This window comes from Paramisgurnus dabryanus, chromosome 19 (assembly GCF_030506205.2).
Source record: "Paramisgurnus dabryanus chromosome 19, PD_genome_1.1, whole genome shotgun sequence".
Taxonomy (NCBI): Eukaryota; Metazoa; Chordata; class Actinopteri; order Cypriniformes; family Cobitidae; genus Paramisgurnus; species Paramisgurnus dabryanus.
The window spans coordinates 22,018,508-22,034,383 of record NC_133355.1 but is presented as its reverse complement, the minus strand read 5'-3'; the positions used below and the strand labels follow the sequence as shown (position 1 = coordinate 22,034,383).

At 36.4% G+C, this 15,876-nt stretch overlaps 1 protein-coding gene across 1 annotated transcript; it reads left to right on the top strand.

The window, feature by feature from the left end:
* Positions 1-11,035: 11,035 nt before the first annotated feature.
* On the top strand, positions 11,036-13,370 carry LOC135773707 (CD209 antigen-like protein C). The gene is made up of 5 exons (XM_065283445.1): positions 11,036-11,129; positions 11,201-11,524; positions 11,658-11,785; positions 12,647-12,753; positions 12,864-13,370. The coding sequence occupies exons 1-5, from the start codon at positions 11,036-11,038 to the stop codon at positions 12,991-12,993; spliced, it is 783 nt and encodes a 260-aa protein (XP_065139517.1). The 3' UTR covers positions 12,994-13,370.
* The last annotated feature ends 2,506 nt before the right edge of the window (positions 13,371-15,876 follow it).

Below are 15,876 nucleotides of genomic sequence, written 5' to 3'. Positions count from 1 at the left end.
TTCTCTGTCTTACCCCTTCCCCTTACCCCTTCCCCTCGGTTTTGCGCATTCATGTGAGGCGAAGTGGCATCTCAATTCTCAGTTTGATCAAGGGCTAGGGCCAAGGCGTAGGGATACATAGCCCTTGAAACGAAGTGTGATAATGACCACACTTGAAAGAGAGGGGTAAAGTTTAACGTAGGAATTTCTCAGGAGAGCCGGCATCAAGACGTTTTATTGATGAACGTCAAACTGTCAAGGAGTCGCAAAAATGAAAGTAACGTTATTTTCTGCAGTTTAATTGAGATTATATTATGACACTCATGTTTTATGATACTTTGAATAAAATGTTCAAGTGATTTTAATTGTAATGTTTTTGTTTTGAATCGCTAGTTAAGGCGCTAGCTATAGCCGCTAAGTTATGCGCTATTTGTTGAGCTCCGCTCACAACCTGAGACGACGGCATCTTCTTGTCAACGCTTGTCTGTTAACGTACCAGCCAGTTAGCGGCAAGGGAAGGTGATGCAAACGGTAATCGAGTGGTGTCTCATTTTTTAGACGAACGATCTGTCTTACCCATTTCCCTTCACTTGGTTTCGAAGACAAAGGGGAAGGGGTAAGACAGAGAAATGAGATTGGCCCTAATACCGCCCCTTATCTGCACTGTCCAATAAAGAAAGAAAGAAAAATAAATAATTGACAGCACAATTGAGTTTCAATTGCAACAAACCACCATCATTGCATTTCATCCACTTATTTGCATTTTAAAGTACATTTATGCTCAGGCCTATACAAAGTGGCTATAATAAATGATCGGTAGGGTATTTTGAACTAAAACTTCAAATACACACTCTGGGGACACCAAATACTTATTTTACATCTTAAAATAAATCTCATAAAATGACCATTTTAAACCAACTGTCAGAATAGTAAAGAAACGTGATCCAGACATGTAAGGCTTTTTAGTTTCGAAAACAATCCAGTGAGCAGCACAGCAGCTGCATGTGGACAAAAAAACCTTTCATATAGACGTATGTGAAGATGCTGTCAGAAAGAGAATAGTAACTGGGGTAAATTGACCATGAGCACTATTTCAGCTGTGCTTTCCAGATGAGCATCTCTGAAGACACATTCAGCCTGAAGGTGGGTGGTCACAGCAGATGGTAACATCAGGTTGCAGATATATAAAGCTGCAGTAGTCAGACTCATCCAAGCTAAAATGAAGGGAAATGTTGCCTGCTCATATGAATCTTGATTTCTGCTGTGACTTGCAGATGGTCGGTTCAGAACTGGGCATAAACAACACAACCCATTATAAATACCTGGGGACTAGTATTGATAACAGATTGTGTTTTGATGTAAACACAGAGTTACTATGCAAAAAGGGACAGCAGCACCTATATTGTCTGAGAAAATTGAGATCTTTTAATATAGACAAAACTCTGATGGAACTATTTTATAAATCTTATATTGAGTCAGTCTTGTCCTTTTCCATTAGTTGTTGGTTCGGTAACTTGAGTGTTAAACATAAAAATGCATTAAACAGAATAGTTATTTTGAGTGGGGAAAAAAGCAAAGAAGTTTATCATCTCTGTTTAACAGAGTTGTGCCAAATCTGTAGTCTTAGACCGTGAACATCCACAGTATCCAGAGTTTACAATGCTGCCCTCAGGTTTATGTTACAGACTTCCAATGATGAAATGTAACTGTTACAAATACTCGTTTGTCCCCTTTGCTATCCGGCTGTTAAATGACCATTGGGATACTTTTAAGAAACTTAATGTTTAAAGTTTACTGTCTTTTATACCTATTTTTATGTATTTTTTATTGTGATGTATGAGCTTGTTGTGTATTTTTCCTGTATTTTTGGACTACAGCTGTACCAAAAATTGCCCGTAAGGGAAGCTTGACCTTGACCATGCATCGTTTCAGCCTTGTGTCCTTTCAAACATTAAACTTTTTTTTGTTTCTTCTTTGTTCAAGAATGATCTGGATTTAATATAAATTACACCACATTTTCATCATCTTTGTTAAGCTGTCCATGACCACACATAATTAATAAAATGTAAAAAATCATGTTAAGTGCATCTACACCATTGTTTTTTATTTAAGGGGGTCCCACACCGGACGCACAGCACCAAGCCATGAATCTTAAAACAGAACACATTATTTTCTATGAATGTACACACACCGGCGGCGGCTGTCCGCTGTGACTCTGGACACTGCTCAAATACCTGTTGCGCCACAGAGCACCACTCACATAGTTTAACATTAAAGGAGTAGTCCACTTTAAAGATGGGGTCCATTGACTTTTTATAGTAGGAAAAAAATACTATGGTAAGTCAATGGGCCCCATCTACAGAGTGGACTACTCCTTTAAATAACATCATGAATTAAATGAATATATCTTTCAAAAACTGAAAATTATTCATAAGAAATAAACACAATAAAATGTCTAAAAAGAAATGAAAATAAAAATGCAATAAAAATAAACTGACTATAAATATCTTAGCCAATCCTACTAAGGTCATATTAATACTGGACCACGTCTGTAGTGGCTGCAAACAAATCAATTCCTTACAGACCCTTAAGAATAGCATCCTTCACTTCGCTAAATTTGGAATTGCTGTTTTTGAAATGTATGTTTTACCTGGCAGTTCATACTGCTTATCGAAGTTTTGCAGCATTTCTTTATATAGAGTTTTTTCCCACTGTATTGAATGGCTTTGCAATGTATCGCGTTACACTGTCAATCAAGGAGCACCATTAGATACTGTCTCATTTAGACAAGCGCTGCAGCTCCCCCTTGTGTTTTTTAAAAGATGTGCAATCATTGCGTTGCTCGATGCAAAGTTCGTCACAACATGCATGTAGCCCGTTATGTGTGTGGTTCCTTTGTTCAAAATATGTGTTCTGTGCATCGAGAGATCTTGTGTGCATCATATGTCTTGTCACAATAAGTGCCGGCTGCAGACGGGTTTATGTTAAAAGAGACGCTCTTTTCATGCGTAATCAGAGTTAACTGTTAAGTGAGTGTCTTGAGTGTATTTTGTGAACGTGATAACTCTGTTATCATAAACGGTTTTGACGCTTGTGCAGCAGGCACTTATTTTGACAAAACATGTGATACACATGGTTTACATGACGCAACAAACACATATTTTGAAAACGCAAGCAACACACATGACACTCCGAACACTTATTTAGAATGAGTGCCTCTCAGATAAGCAGTCACTAAATAAATTCCCCTCACAAACAACAACGGTGACATTAATTTCGTATTAGCTCTTGGTTGGTGTGTGTGCCTGTGCTATTCTGGTTAAAGTGCCCATATAAGGACTTCCACTGTACTTCCTGCATGGAAATTGCGCATAAAAGAAATAAAGCACAGAAATACTCTGTCATATGTTCAACTGCTTTTTGACACTTTTTATGTTTAGCATGATTATTTCAACTCTTAAACCGTGTTAATAAGTTTAAATAATTTTAACCCCCCCCCTTAACATTACTCTATTTAGAGTAATATTGTTGACAAACCGCATTCAAGCAGTAAATTTATGTCCTCTTCCTAAGCGTATTTGACACACAAAAAAAATCACTAGTTGACATCATTTAAGCTCATCAGCACTCTTAGGTTCAGTCGATTTTGTTTGGGCGACAGTGGGCATGTGAGGGCTGAAACAAACCTATAGTGAATCAATGAATTAAGGATACTACGTTCCTTTCTAAGCTGAAGGCAGACTGAACATACAAAAGTTACGGGTCATTTGTGGCACGGTAAGCGGTTATTTGGAAAAATGCATGCAATTTGGTTGACCAAATAGAAGTGAAAGTAATAGGTGTAAACAGTGGCAGGTCTTATTATCAGGGTTTAAATCCTGATCTTGTTTTCTGTCCATATACTGTACTTGCACTGCGGTATAATGATGAAGCTTGTTAAAATAGAAATGCAGCCCCGACAAGAGCTTCATTACAGACGTGTGGGATTTATTTTCTGTCTTGAATCCCAATGAACCCATGATCTATTATGAGGACAATGACATGCTGCCCCACCTGTTTATGCCCATAGGAATCGTTGATGACAGGACTTTGGTTGACACTTTCTGACTGCATCTGTACATTTTTTTGCTGGATGTATGCCTTTTTGACAGCTTCAACGTGATTTATTTGCACAATGTCCTAATATTGCGTCAGCTTGTGCACGATTTAGCAGTCATAATATGGGTTTATTTTAACTCCTCGTCTGGTACGTCAATAATTATTCATGTTTCATCGTCTTGAATGCTAATTGAGATAATTACCATCAAACTCTGTCATGAACAGGTGTTCACCCTTGGTTGTGAGAACAATTTGCAGTCCAAACCAGACCTCCAGGGCATGCTGTATTTTCTCCATGGCCATTAAATACTTGTTTTTTTGTAATAGTTGCTACCAATAAAAGACCTTTGCATTTTTATAATGCACATTTCTGGTTTAATCATATGATTTATTAGTACACATTATTATGTAGGAACATTTAGTTAATCTACATTGAAAAATATGATTCATTGAATTTAATATTTTTTTTAAGGTAAGTGGTTGCAATCAATTTATTTAAGCTACATTAAAACAAAAAAGATTAGTAAAGTAAAATAAAATATATAACATTTATTTTAATGTAGCTTAAATAAATTGATTGCAACCACTTACCTTAAATTTTTTTATTAAATTCAATGAATCATTTTTTTCAGTGTAATAAAAATGAATACATTTTTTTAAATTGCACAACCACTGAAGGTTGATGGTTTTATCGGATGCACGCGTGTTGTCACAGTTATGCACCTAAACCGAAGTAAACTACAATAGTGGTCCAATAGCTAAATCCTGTAGCTCACATCATCACATGAAAGATGTGTTAGCAATGCAAAAGTCATGGGTCCGACTCCGATCTCAAGCATACTGATCAAATGTATAACCTGAATGCATTATTGGCTAAGCGTGCTTGTTAAAAGGCCACATAAATGATTACTTTAAATGTCATTACAAATGGTTTGAGAAAGAAATTCCACACTTATTTGCTCACTTATTTTACTTGAACAGTAAAAGACAGGGTTTTTATATTTCTACAGTAACAATGCCATTATATTTGTTGACATTTAGGGAGAGACGTCGTGGATGAACTGTCCTCTGACAGTCATGTGCTGAAACTGGTGGCGTTTTATATCGGCACTGCATGAAATTTATTGAAATCCTGTCAAAATCAAAAGCCAATCGATCATGAAAAAACCCGGCTGATGTTGTGACAAAAGCTGCAGCAGGTGCTTGAAGTAGAATAGTGAATTTGAGGCTGAGGGCTTTTATGCAACATCACCTGCTGTCTGAGCGCGAGAGGCAGAGGAAGAGTCGCTAAACTGAGAGGTGTCATTATCTAAAAGGTCTCTGGAGGATAAACCAACAGCTCCTCTGAACCATGGCGTCACCGCTATGGGGAGAAACGAAGAGAAAGGTGAATACTAAAAGCCATCACAAATAAAGCTCTCTGTTAAGGTAACACATACTGTATGAGTACAGTGGGAAACCTAGTTTAAGTCAGCCTGTCATAATTTTTTTACCCTCATGTTGTTACAAACCTGTATAAATTTCGTTGTTCAAAATAAATGATGACAGAATTTTCATTTTTGGGTGAACTATCCCTTTAATATTTGTCTCCACATATCAATTTTTTGTTAGTGGTGGTGCATCACTTTTACTATTGCACAAAATGCCGAGATGTGGTAAGTTTGGGTAATTTTGTGACCATTAAAATAGACTGAAATAGAAACCTCCCGTGTGGGAAGATGTGATTTTTTTCTGCATGTCAGCATACATTTTGCACATGGCTAAAGAAAATGCCAAGTCATGAATTATTAAATAGAGCATTGTTTGTGAAAGGATAGCTGAGGTAAAGTAGCTAAGCTGTGCCAGTGGCTCAACTAGTAATAATTTTTTTGCAGTTTGAGGCAAAGGTTGCCATTTATAAAATTATGAACATTTTATAATTACATGTAGTTGTGCTGAATATTACAGATTTTGCTTTGTAAATGTTTAAGTAAAAACTCACAAATAGAATTGTGCATAATTAAGTAATTTTTCTTATAAATAATGTTCACTGCACACACAGCATCAGCCCTTTAAGCCTGGGATACACTGCATGATTATTGGCCAGCCTGATGTCACTAATTTACGTTGGATAGTCGCGGATCTCCGCATTTTTCCGTGGCCCTGCTACGGACTGTCTTTTTCCGTGGCATTCTCACGGATTGGTTACTCAACTGTTTTGTCCTATTTTCTTACCATTTTCGCTTTGGTTTAGGGTTAGATTTACATGAAATGACATCCCTACCTAAACCCAACTCTGACCCCAAACGCCAGGCGACAATTGTTTAAAGTTAAAAAACTATAAAAGAATAAAGCAGAAAAAAAATTGTATAAACCAATAGTTTAAGTGACATACTAACGCAAACACCAAATCTAACCCTAAAACGAAGCAAAAATGGTTATTACTCTAATTACTTAAGACCAATACAAAGAAAGGATTTTTAGAAATCTTGGCCAACTAAAAAGTATGAACATGAAAAGTATGAGCATGTACAGCACTCAATACTTAGTTGGGGCTCCATTAGCCTGAATTACTGCTGCAATGCGGCATGGCATGGGGTCGATCAGTCTGTGGCCTTGCTCAGGTGTTATGAGAGCCCAGGTTCTTCTGATAGTGGCCTTCAGCTCTTCTGCATTGTTGGGTCTGGCATATCGCATCTTCCTCACAATACCCAATAGATTTTCTATGGGGTTAAGGTCAGGTGAGTTTGCTGGCCAATTATGAAGGGAGGTACCATAGTCCTTAAATCAGGTACTGGTAGCTTTGCCACTGTGTGCAGGTGCCAAGTCCTGTTGGAAAATGAAATCTGCATCTCCATAAAGTTGGTCAGCAGCAGGAAGCATGAAGTGCTCTAAAACTTGCTGGTATACGGCTGTGTTGACATTGTACCTCAGAAAACACAGTGGACCAACATCAGCAGATGACATGGCACCTCAAACCATCACTGACTGTGAAAGCTTTACACTGAACCTCAAGCAACGTGGATTGTGTGTCTCTCCTCTCTTCCTCCAGACTCTGGGACCCTGATTTTCAAAGGAAAAGCTGAATTTACTTTCATCAGAGAACACAACTTTGGACCACTCAGCAGCAGTCCAGAAGCGAGACACTTTTGACGCTGTTTATTGTTCAAGAGTGGCTTGACACAAGGAATGCGACAGCTGAAACCCAGGTCTTGCATGCGTCTGTGCGTAGTGGTTCTTGAAGCACTGACACCAGCTGCAGTCCATTCTTTGTGAATCTCCCCCACATTTTGAATGGGTTTTGTTTCACAATCCTCTCCGGAGTGCAGTTATCCCTATTGTTTGTACACTTTTTTTACCACATCTTTTCCTTCCCTTCGCTGTTCTGTTAATGTGCTCGGACACAGAGCTCTGTGAACAGCCAGCCTCTTTTGCAATGATCTTTTGTGTCTTGTCTCCTTGTGCGAGGTGTCAATGGTTGTCTTTTGGACAACTGCAGTCAAGTCAGCAGTCTACCCCATGGTTTTGTAGCCTACAGAACTAGACTGAGAGATCATTTAAAGGCCTTTGCAGGTTTTTTGATTTAATTTAGCTGATTAGAGTGTGGCCTACTATGAGGTGTTTTGGGATTTTCCTTAGTTGTCAGTTATAATCATCAAAATAAATAAATATATAAACATTTGAAATCATTCTGTGTGTAAAGTGTTTCACTTTTTGAATGGAATTAGTGAAATAAATGAACGTTTTTACGATATTCTAATTATATGACCAGCATCTGTATAGTGGCCAAAAATTTAACCCAGACAAAAAAAAGTGGAAACTTTTAAAACTTTAAACTTAGCACAAGTTTAAGCATATTTCATTATGAAATATAAGACTGCAGTATAGGTTTTGCTGATATAATATGGTGTGTTCACCAAATGAATACACATTACTCAAGGCTTTTATCAAACCTCCAAATCAAAAAAACAGTCACTGGTATTTACAACCGCAGTCTGTGTTTTCCCATAAATGCCTGCTTTAATGAAATCATTTGATTTACTTCCGATGGAAAATAAGTTCAGAAACAATTACCTCGGTTTTCTTTTAAGGATGAAACAGATGTTCGTTCCGGACCGTTAGACGATCTTCTTTCTGATTTATTTGCAGAAGTTCTAAACTGCTTAAGTTCTCTAATCCTTTTGTCAGATGTTTTATACTTACATTTTATTTTTACATGCTTAAATTATTTTTATGCATCGCCAATTCAATCTGGAATAACATTTCTACTCTATCACTAAATAAAAGCATGCTGCACTATTGCTAAAAATATAAAACTATGCATTATTACACCAAGTAAAGCTTAGCGTTGACGTGAAATGTTCGATTAATTACAGTAAAATAGTCTTTGTACTCAAACACTCACCTTTTAGAAGATTTTTTTTTATTAAAAGCAACAACAATTTACTAATTGAAAAGGATGAAATGTCTTTTTAAAGGGAATATGCACAATTTCATAAGAAAGAAACAGTATAGATATTGTATAATTTTACAATAAGGTATTTTTCTGCATGTATGTACTGTAACAGCTGCCTAAAGGCCAGTTGAAGTGTCAGTCTCATGAACATGAAAAAGAATAAGAAGGCTGTAAGTATTAATGTGTGCATGTTAGGTACATTTCAATCTACTGTTGTATTATTACAATGACGTATTTGTGTATTTCAGATCAGCTTGATTGTGTAAATGTATTTACACGTACATTGCTGTGTAGGCCTACTTGACGTGGAGCTACAGTCGTGTATTGTGTACTGGGCACTAAATTACAGTCATGTAGTTTGTACTGGGTACTGAGCTGCTGGGCAACAAGCTATAGTCATAGGGTGACCATACATGCCATTCTTCCCGGACGCGTCCCGGGAAGAATATAACGTATGGTCACCCTATATAGTCATATTATTCCCAAAATGTGGAAGACATCACACACTGTAAAAAATACTTTGCTGCCTTAAAATTTTTTGTTAAATCAACTCAGTTTTACAAGTCATATCAACAGAGATGAGTTGTCACAACTTATAAAATATAGTTGAGAAAAGTCAACTTAATTTTATAAGTTATAACAATTTACCTGTAGTTATAACAACTGGTTACACTTTATTTTGATAGTCCACTTTAGACATTCTACTAACTATAAATAACTTTGCAACTACATGTCAACCAACTTTCGATAATTTGCAACTATACGTCAACTAACTGTCATTAGTGTATTAGCAGTCTGTAAGGGTTGGGGTTAGGTAGTTGATAAGTAGTTGCAAAGTTATTTATAATTAGTAAAACGTCTACAGTGGACTATCGAAATAAAGTGTTACCTAACAACTAATCTCTAGTCAAGATAAATAATAGTAAGTCAAAATGACTTGTAAATCCGAGTTGATTCAACAAAAAAATTTAAGGGAGCAAAGTATTTTTTACAGTGCATGTAATACCTCTGCAAATGAATGAAAAATCATCCTGTTGCCTTAACTCCTATATTATGAAAACCTTTTGTGGTAAAACAGCTTTTAAAGCCTGTAGTGGATAAATTGGATATGTATCAGTTTGCATATAAGTTAAATCGCACATGAAGTCTAATTTTGAAACGTCTGGAGAAGCCTAAAACTATGGCTTGGCCCGTTTTTAATTTTACCTCTGCATTTAACCACATAAAACCAGAGCTTCTACTAACAAAAATAATTAAAATGGAAATTAGTCCTTATCTGTTTCAAGGTATTATTAATTTTTGATAAAATACTGATTCAAAAATCCAATGTCACTTATTCAGGAGCACCTCAGGGCTGTGTTTGTTCCCCGTTCTCTTTACTTTGTATACAGATGAATGTAAAACTGACAATGTAAACACATATAAATCAAAGTTTTCAGATGATACTGTGTTGTTGTCTTTCTTGGGGATTTAAGATGAATACTAATGTTGTACAAATAGATTGGTGGAAAGTTGTTCACTTATTATAGATGAAAAAACAAAGGAAATGATCTTTTGTCAGAGTATATGCATCAAATAAAGTGACAGTAATAAACTAATTGAAATTATGTTACCTTATAAATATCTGGATGTCTATGTGGAGTGGATGCTACAAAAGTCTTTAAAAGAAAGTCGCATCACGGTGCCGTCATGTTTGCTAAAGCAAGACCCGTCCCTTCCCCAGATGATGTCATTCTTTAATGGTTGATAAGTGGCTTTTTTACTGTAAGTTTGGCCTAGAATGACCATGTTAATCATTGCGATCTCTCCCAGCAATAATAATTGTTTAAAAAATAAAACAAAATAATAATAATGTAAATATTGTTGAATGGCTGATAACCTGTTTGTGCGTGGGCTTCACTTTACAAGCAACTTCTTGTGCTTGTTGGATGTCACATGGTCTCAGATTTGACACATTGACCACAGAGGTTTAATTTTGTTTTCCTCCAACTGATATCAGCACAGATCTCTGACGATTTTCCTTTATCTAGTTTTTTTTTACAATACTGAAAAGTGCTTTATAAAGGTCAACGTTATGGTGCTCAGATGGACAATTTATTTGAATCTGATCACATTTTTACTTTATTCCTTATTTTTTCTGTATTCTCTTTACTTTAAAAGCCCCTCAATAAAATGGCTCAAGTCTGCAGTATCTGTATCTGTACATGAGAGAAGAGCTCAAGAAACCTTTATGAAAACATTATTTTTGCAATTGCATGTTATGGTAACTGCACAGAGATACATGTTGCACACTAGTAGGTGCAAATAATAGCTCATGGTCTTCACACTTTGCTCTCAGATCAGTTTCGATATCTTGAGTCATTTTCATCAATATAAAAACAGAAGACAGAGAAGAGCAGAAAGCTACACAGGAAGAACAATTATCTTTAGCACATATCCATTATGTTTAAGTGTAAAAGATCTGAAATATCTAAAGTTATTTATCACAATGTGCTCAAGACTCAGATTCAGGGTTTTGACAGAATGGAGATGATGGTGGACATCTATGAAGGTGAAAATGTCTATAGGACCCAGACAGACTCTGATACAAACAGACAACAACCACTTCAGTCTACAGGTAATGAATTTTATTTATTTGCCTAAAAACAAAACAAAAAAAGATACAATTCTGTCATCTGTTATCTTCAGGAAGTGAGCTTGTGAGGATAAGAAGTTACAGATCAGTTACAGTGTGTTTGGTGCTCTTCTGCGTTCTTCTACTGACTGCAGTCATAGTTCTGTGTGTCCTGATCGATACAAACAATCAACAGATTAACAACAAAAACCTCACAGAAGAGAACGACCAGCTGTTAACCAAATACACCAACCTCAAAGAAGAGAGAAAACAGCTTCTAACCAAATATACCAGCATGACAGATGAGAGAGATGAATTAATAGCCAAATACAATATTATTACTGAACAAAATGAACAACTGAATCAGGAGAAAAAAGAGCTGCGGAGACATTTTAATGGTAATAATACAACGGAACAACACAAATATTAAATATTAAAATAATCTACTAAATATATTTTGTATACTGAACAGCACTAAGTTAAGTAGTTCACTGTGGTCAAAAATAAAGATTTAGCTGTTTGTGTTTACAGGTGGATGGATTTACTATCAATCTACTTTGTACTACATTTCATCTGAGAAGAAGAGCTGGGATGAGAGCAGAAGATACTGTAGAGAGAGAGGAGCAGATCTGATCATCATTAACAATGGAGAGGAACATGTGAGTAAAAGATATTGTGTGCAGTGCTCGAATTGAGGGGGGGGATGCTAGGGGGATCCGGGATCCCCCATAAGGCATTAGGGACCCCCTATAAGAAGTAAAAATTATACTTCAGGGGGTCCCTCGGATATTTTTATTTTAGTAGAAATAATTTTGATAAACTCGTAAGGATGTAGTACATTTTGTGAATTAATTTTTTTACACTAATTTAAACAGGTGAATGTCCATTGCTAAGCGCGTGTTAGTTTTGTACTTGCTTAGCGCTGCTTCAGCCAAGTGCTGAAGGGGTGTGTCTAAAATAGCAAGAGGGGGCGACTTGAATGCATATAATTTCCCCAGCTAGAAAATACATATAGCTTTGGTACGTTAAGTTTTAACGCGCCTTAAACAAACATCTTGGTAATACAAACACAAAAACTGCAGCTATAGTGAGCATTGTACAGAGCTCTGAACAATCTTAATATATACAACAACAAAAAAACTAGGGGTGACCCTGAATGTCGAAGATTCCAATACTTCCACAGTCGAATCGTCGCAGATGTGTTATGAAATGAGGATTATTCAATTTTGGCTATATAAGGGTGCACATTATCTGATTTCACATATAAAAACTTTCTCCCAATATATTAATATACAGCCTATTATCATTATGATAATACTATACCAATAATATATAAAAACGGAACTTGTGATTTGCCGTTTTTATCATAAATACTCTGACGCGCAAAATTAAAAAAATTTGGGTTTGCTGCTGTCATGATGTGGATCCCCCATAAGACTTGATTCAATTCGAGCACTGTGTGTGTGTGTGTGGGGGGGGGGGATAGTATAAGTATGCAGTTGTTTCATCATTTTTCTTAGGATTTCTTTCAGAAAATGTCTGGTACAGAATATGTCTGGATTGGTTTGTCTGACAGTGATGAGGAGGGCAGATGGAAATGGGTTGATGGCAGCACACTGAACTCTAAGTAAGAAATCACTAAATGTAACGATTATTATCCAATAAATGATTCTCACAGTCAGTATTATATCACACAGCAAACAACACTGAAGATCTAATGATGATCTGTTGTTTCAGCTTCTGGCATACTGGAGACCCCAATGGTGGTAGAAAAGAGAACTGTGCCCTAAAACATTCATCACTTTGGGCTGATTACCCCTGCAATGATGCTTATAAATGCATCTGTGAAAAGAAATTTTTGATATAAGTTGTTAAATGAAATACATGTTAATTCAATAATCTGTGAACACACAAGAGCTTAACCAAGCTCATAACGTCGCTCCTGACTTAAGGACAGATAATTTGATGTATACCAATTAGTCAAATTTGGAATTTTAATTTTCAAAATTGCAGCAACCCAATTTGTTCATTAATCTGAGAAATACCCGTATACATATTCAAAAACTGCCGCCAGAAGTGGCGATTATACGTCATCTTTGACATGTGTCTCGTGAACGATTTCATCATTACGTTAGCTATGAAACTGAAGCCCTATTGGCTGTCGTGAGCGACTGCATCATGATCTATGTTCCAGTTTATATTTGAATGAGATCGGACCGTTTCCATCGCATTCATGAATTTTTACATATAAAGTGATCGTATGACTACAGTTCACAAGGTTTGCCACGCAAATAGTTTGTAATACTTTTATAATGCTGTTTTTTTGGTCAATTTATGCAATAAACACCTGTGACTGTACTTTTGCTAACGTGTTGGGTTTAGGGAAAGGGTGGGTTTAGATGCTCCAAAATATCTTTAAAACGATAAATGTTTATTTGTTTGTTCTTAATCATGGAATGCGCATATAGATTATATTTGCTTTATACCACTGTGACTGGGCTGTTGAATGCTTTATTTTGATTGGTTGAGAAATGTTCCATGGGTGTTGATTATTTTTCTGTAAACCGCACCCCTGGCCTGTCAAATGTCTTAAAATAACCACCAGAGCAATGTTGGGGGTAACCGTGGTATATTCAGTTTTGGGAAAGTTCACTCTCTACATGAACTAGTTCAGTTCACAGTTCACAAATTTTAAAATGAACTAGTTCAGTTCATAGTTGGTATTTCAAAATTCTAGTTCACAGTTCCAAAATTGAACTAATTTATAGTTATTTTTCCCCATATTATTATTTTTTAATTATTGCCATTATAGCCCATATAGAACCACAGACAGCAATTATTTTATCAGTTTCATCTTCATATCCAACTTTAAATCCTTATCCAACCAGAGTTTACATTAGCATTGACTGTCTTTTAATTTTTGTATTTGCTTCCATATACCTTGAAAGGCTAGCCAGGTGCTTCAAGGGGGTTTGTGAATGTGTATGACAACTCGCAGGTTTTGCAAGTTCACAATGTTCATCAGGCAGTAATACAGTTCATGTTCATCAGGCAGTAATACAGTTTACGTTCATCAGGCAGTAATACAGTTCATGTTCATCAGGCAGTAATACAGTTCACGTTCATCAGGCAGTAATACAGTTCACGTTCAAAAGGCAGTAATACAGTTCACGTTCATCAGGCAGTAATACAGTTCACGTTCATCAGGCAGTAATACAGTTCACGTTCAAAAGGCAGTAATACAGTTCACGTTCATCAGGCAGTAATACAGTTCACGTTCATCAGGCAGTAATACAGTTCACGTTCAAAAGGCAGTAATACAGTTCACGTTCATCAGGCAGTAATACAGTTCACGTTCATCAGGCAGTAATACAGTTCACGTTCAAAAGGCAGTAATACAGTTCACGTTCATCAGGCAGTAATACAGTTTACGTTCATCAGGCAGTAATACAGTTCACGTTCATCAGGCAGTAATACAGTTCACGTTCAAAAGGCAGTAATACAGTTCACGTTCATCAGGCAGTAATACAGTTCACGTTCATCAGGCAGTAATACAGTTCACGTTCATCAGGCAGTAATACAGTTCACGTTCATCAGGCAGTAATACAGTTCACGTTCATCAGGCAGTAATACAGTTCACGTTCGCCCAAAATATGAACGAGTTCATTAACTGTCTTCAATGAACTCGTTCAGGCACAACACTGGGTATATTTGACCCCGGACCTTTGATAATTTTTTAAATAATGCCTATCCGCTTCAAATGCAGCATTATCACCTTGGGTGTGCATTATTTCTGAATAATTCAACGGCCCATTCCTCAAGTAATTCAAAGGACCAGAATCAATTATTCTGTTTATACCAGTCACCACGCACATTGCTCCGGTTGTTATTTTAAGACATTTGACAGATTAGGTGTGCGTTATACAGGAAAATAATCAACGCCCATTTTTTTCAGACAATCAGAATAAAGCATTCAACAGCCTAGTGGTAAAATAAATGAAAAAAATGCACACCGTGTGCGTATGTAAATGTACTGGCCTCATTACCACCTTGGGTGTGCATTATTTTTGAATAATTCAATGGCCTTTTTCAATAATTCTTTAAATAAAGTGCAACAACAAGCCTATACCTTGTCTGTTGGAGCATTGGTCAGATTGATATTTATATGTTCAAAGATTGTGTATGCTTGAGCCAAGCTTAATAAGTTTTATGAGAAAGAAATGCTGTTCCTGACAGAGAATGTCATGTCTGATCCTTCTCATATATATAATATGAGGAATATCAACTTTAACAATCAAATAAAAGACTATATCTATATCAGAATTGGGGATCTAAATAGCCCCTAGGAGCTTGAAAATGGTACTGTAATTGTATTTGGACGTGTTGTGTTTATTGTTATTGTTTGATGCTGTGGTGTCTCATTTTTTTAAAGTAATTTGATTACTGTTGTAGATCATTGTAAGACAATAAATGCTGTGGGATGTGAGAAGAAATTCCAACAATAAAGTTTAATTGATTGAGCTTCAGTTGTGTCGTCTGTGCTTAACAGAAGAAAGCTGTCATGAAAATTCATAGCCTCAATACAATTGTAGTCTCAGATGTTCTGTCATGTTCTGAAAATAAATGTTTTCTGCAAAGGACAGGGCTCTTATCAGGTTAACACGTATCACTTTTCATTCTTAATCGTCCTCAGGAGAACAGAAAGACCCCTGGTCTTCTCATGTTCTTCACTCAGCTGACAGTAGATACA

Coding starts and splice junctions, on each gene's coding strand:
- LOC135773707 (XM_065283445.1), top strand. CDS start 11,036: ATGGAGATGATGGTGGACATCTATGAAGGTGAAAATGTCTATAGGACC. Junction 11,786..12,646: donor TTAACAATGGAGAGGAACAT/GTGAGTAAAAGA, acceptor CATTTTTCTTAG/GATTTCTTTCAGAAAATGTC. Junction 12,754..12,863: donor GGCAGCACACTGAACTCTAA/GTAAGAAATCAC, acceptor CTGTTGTTTCAG/CTTCTGGCATACTGGAGACC.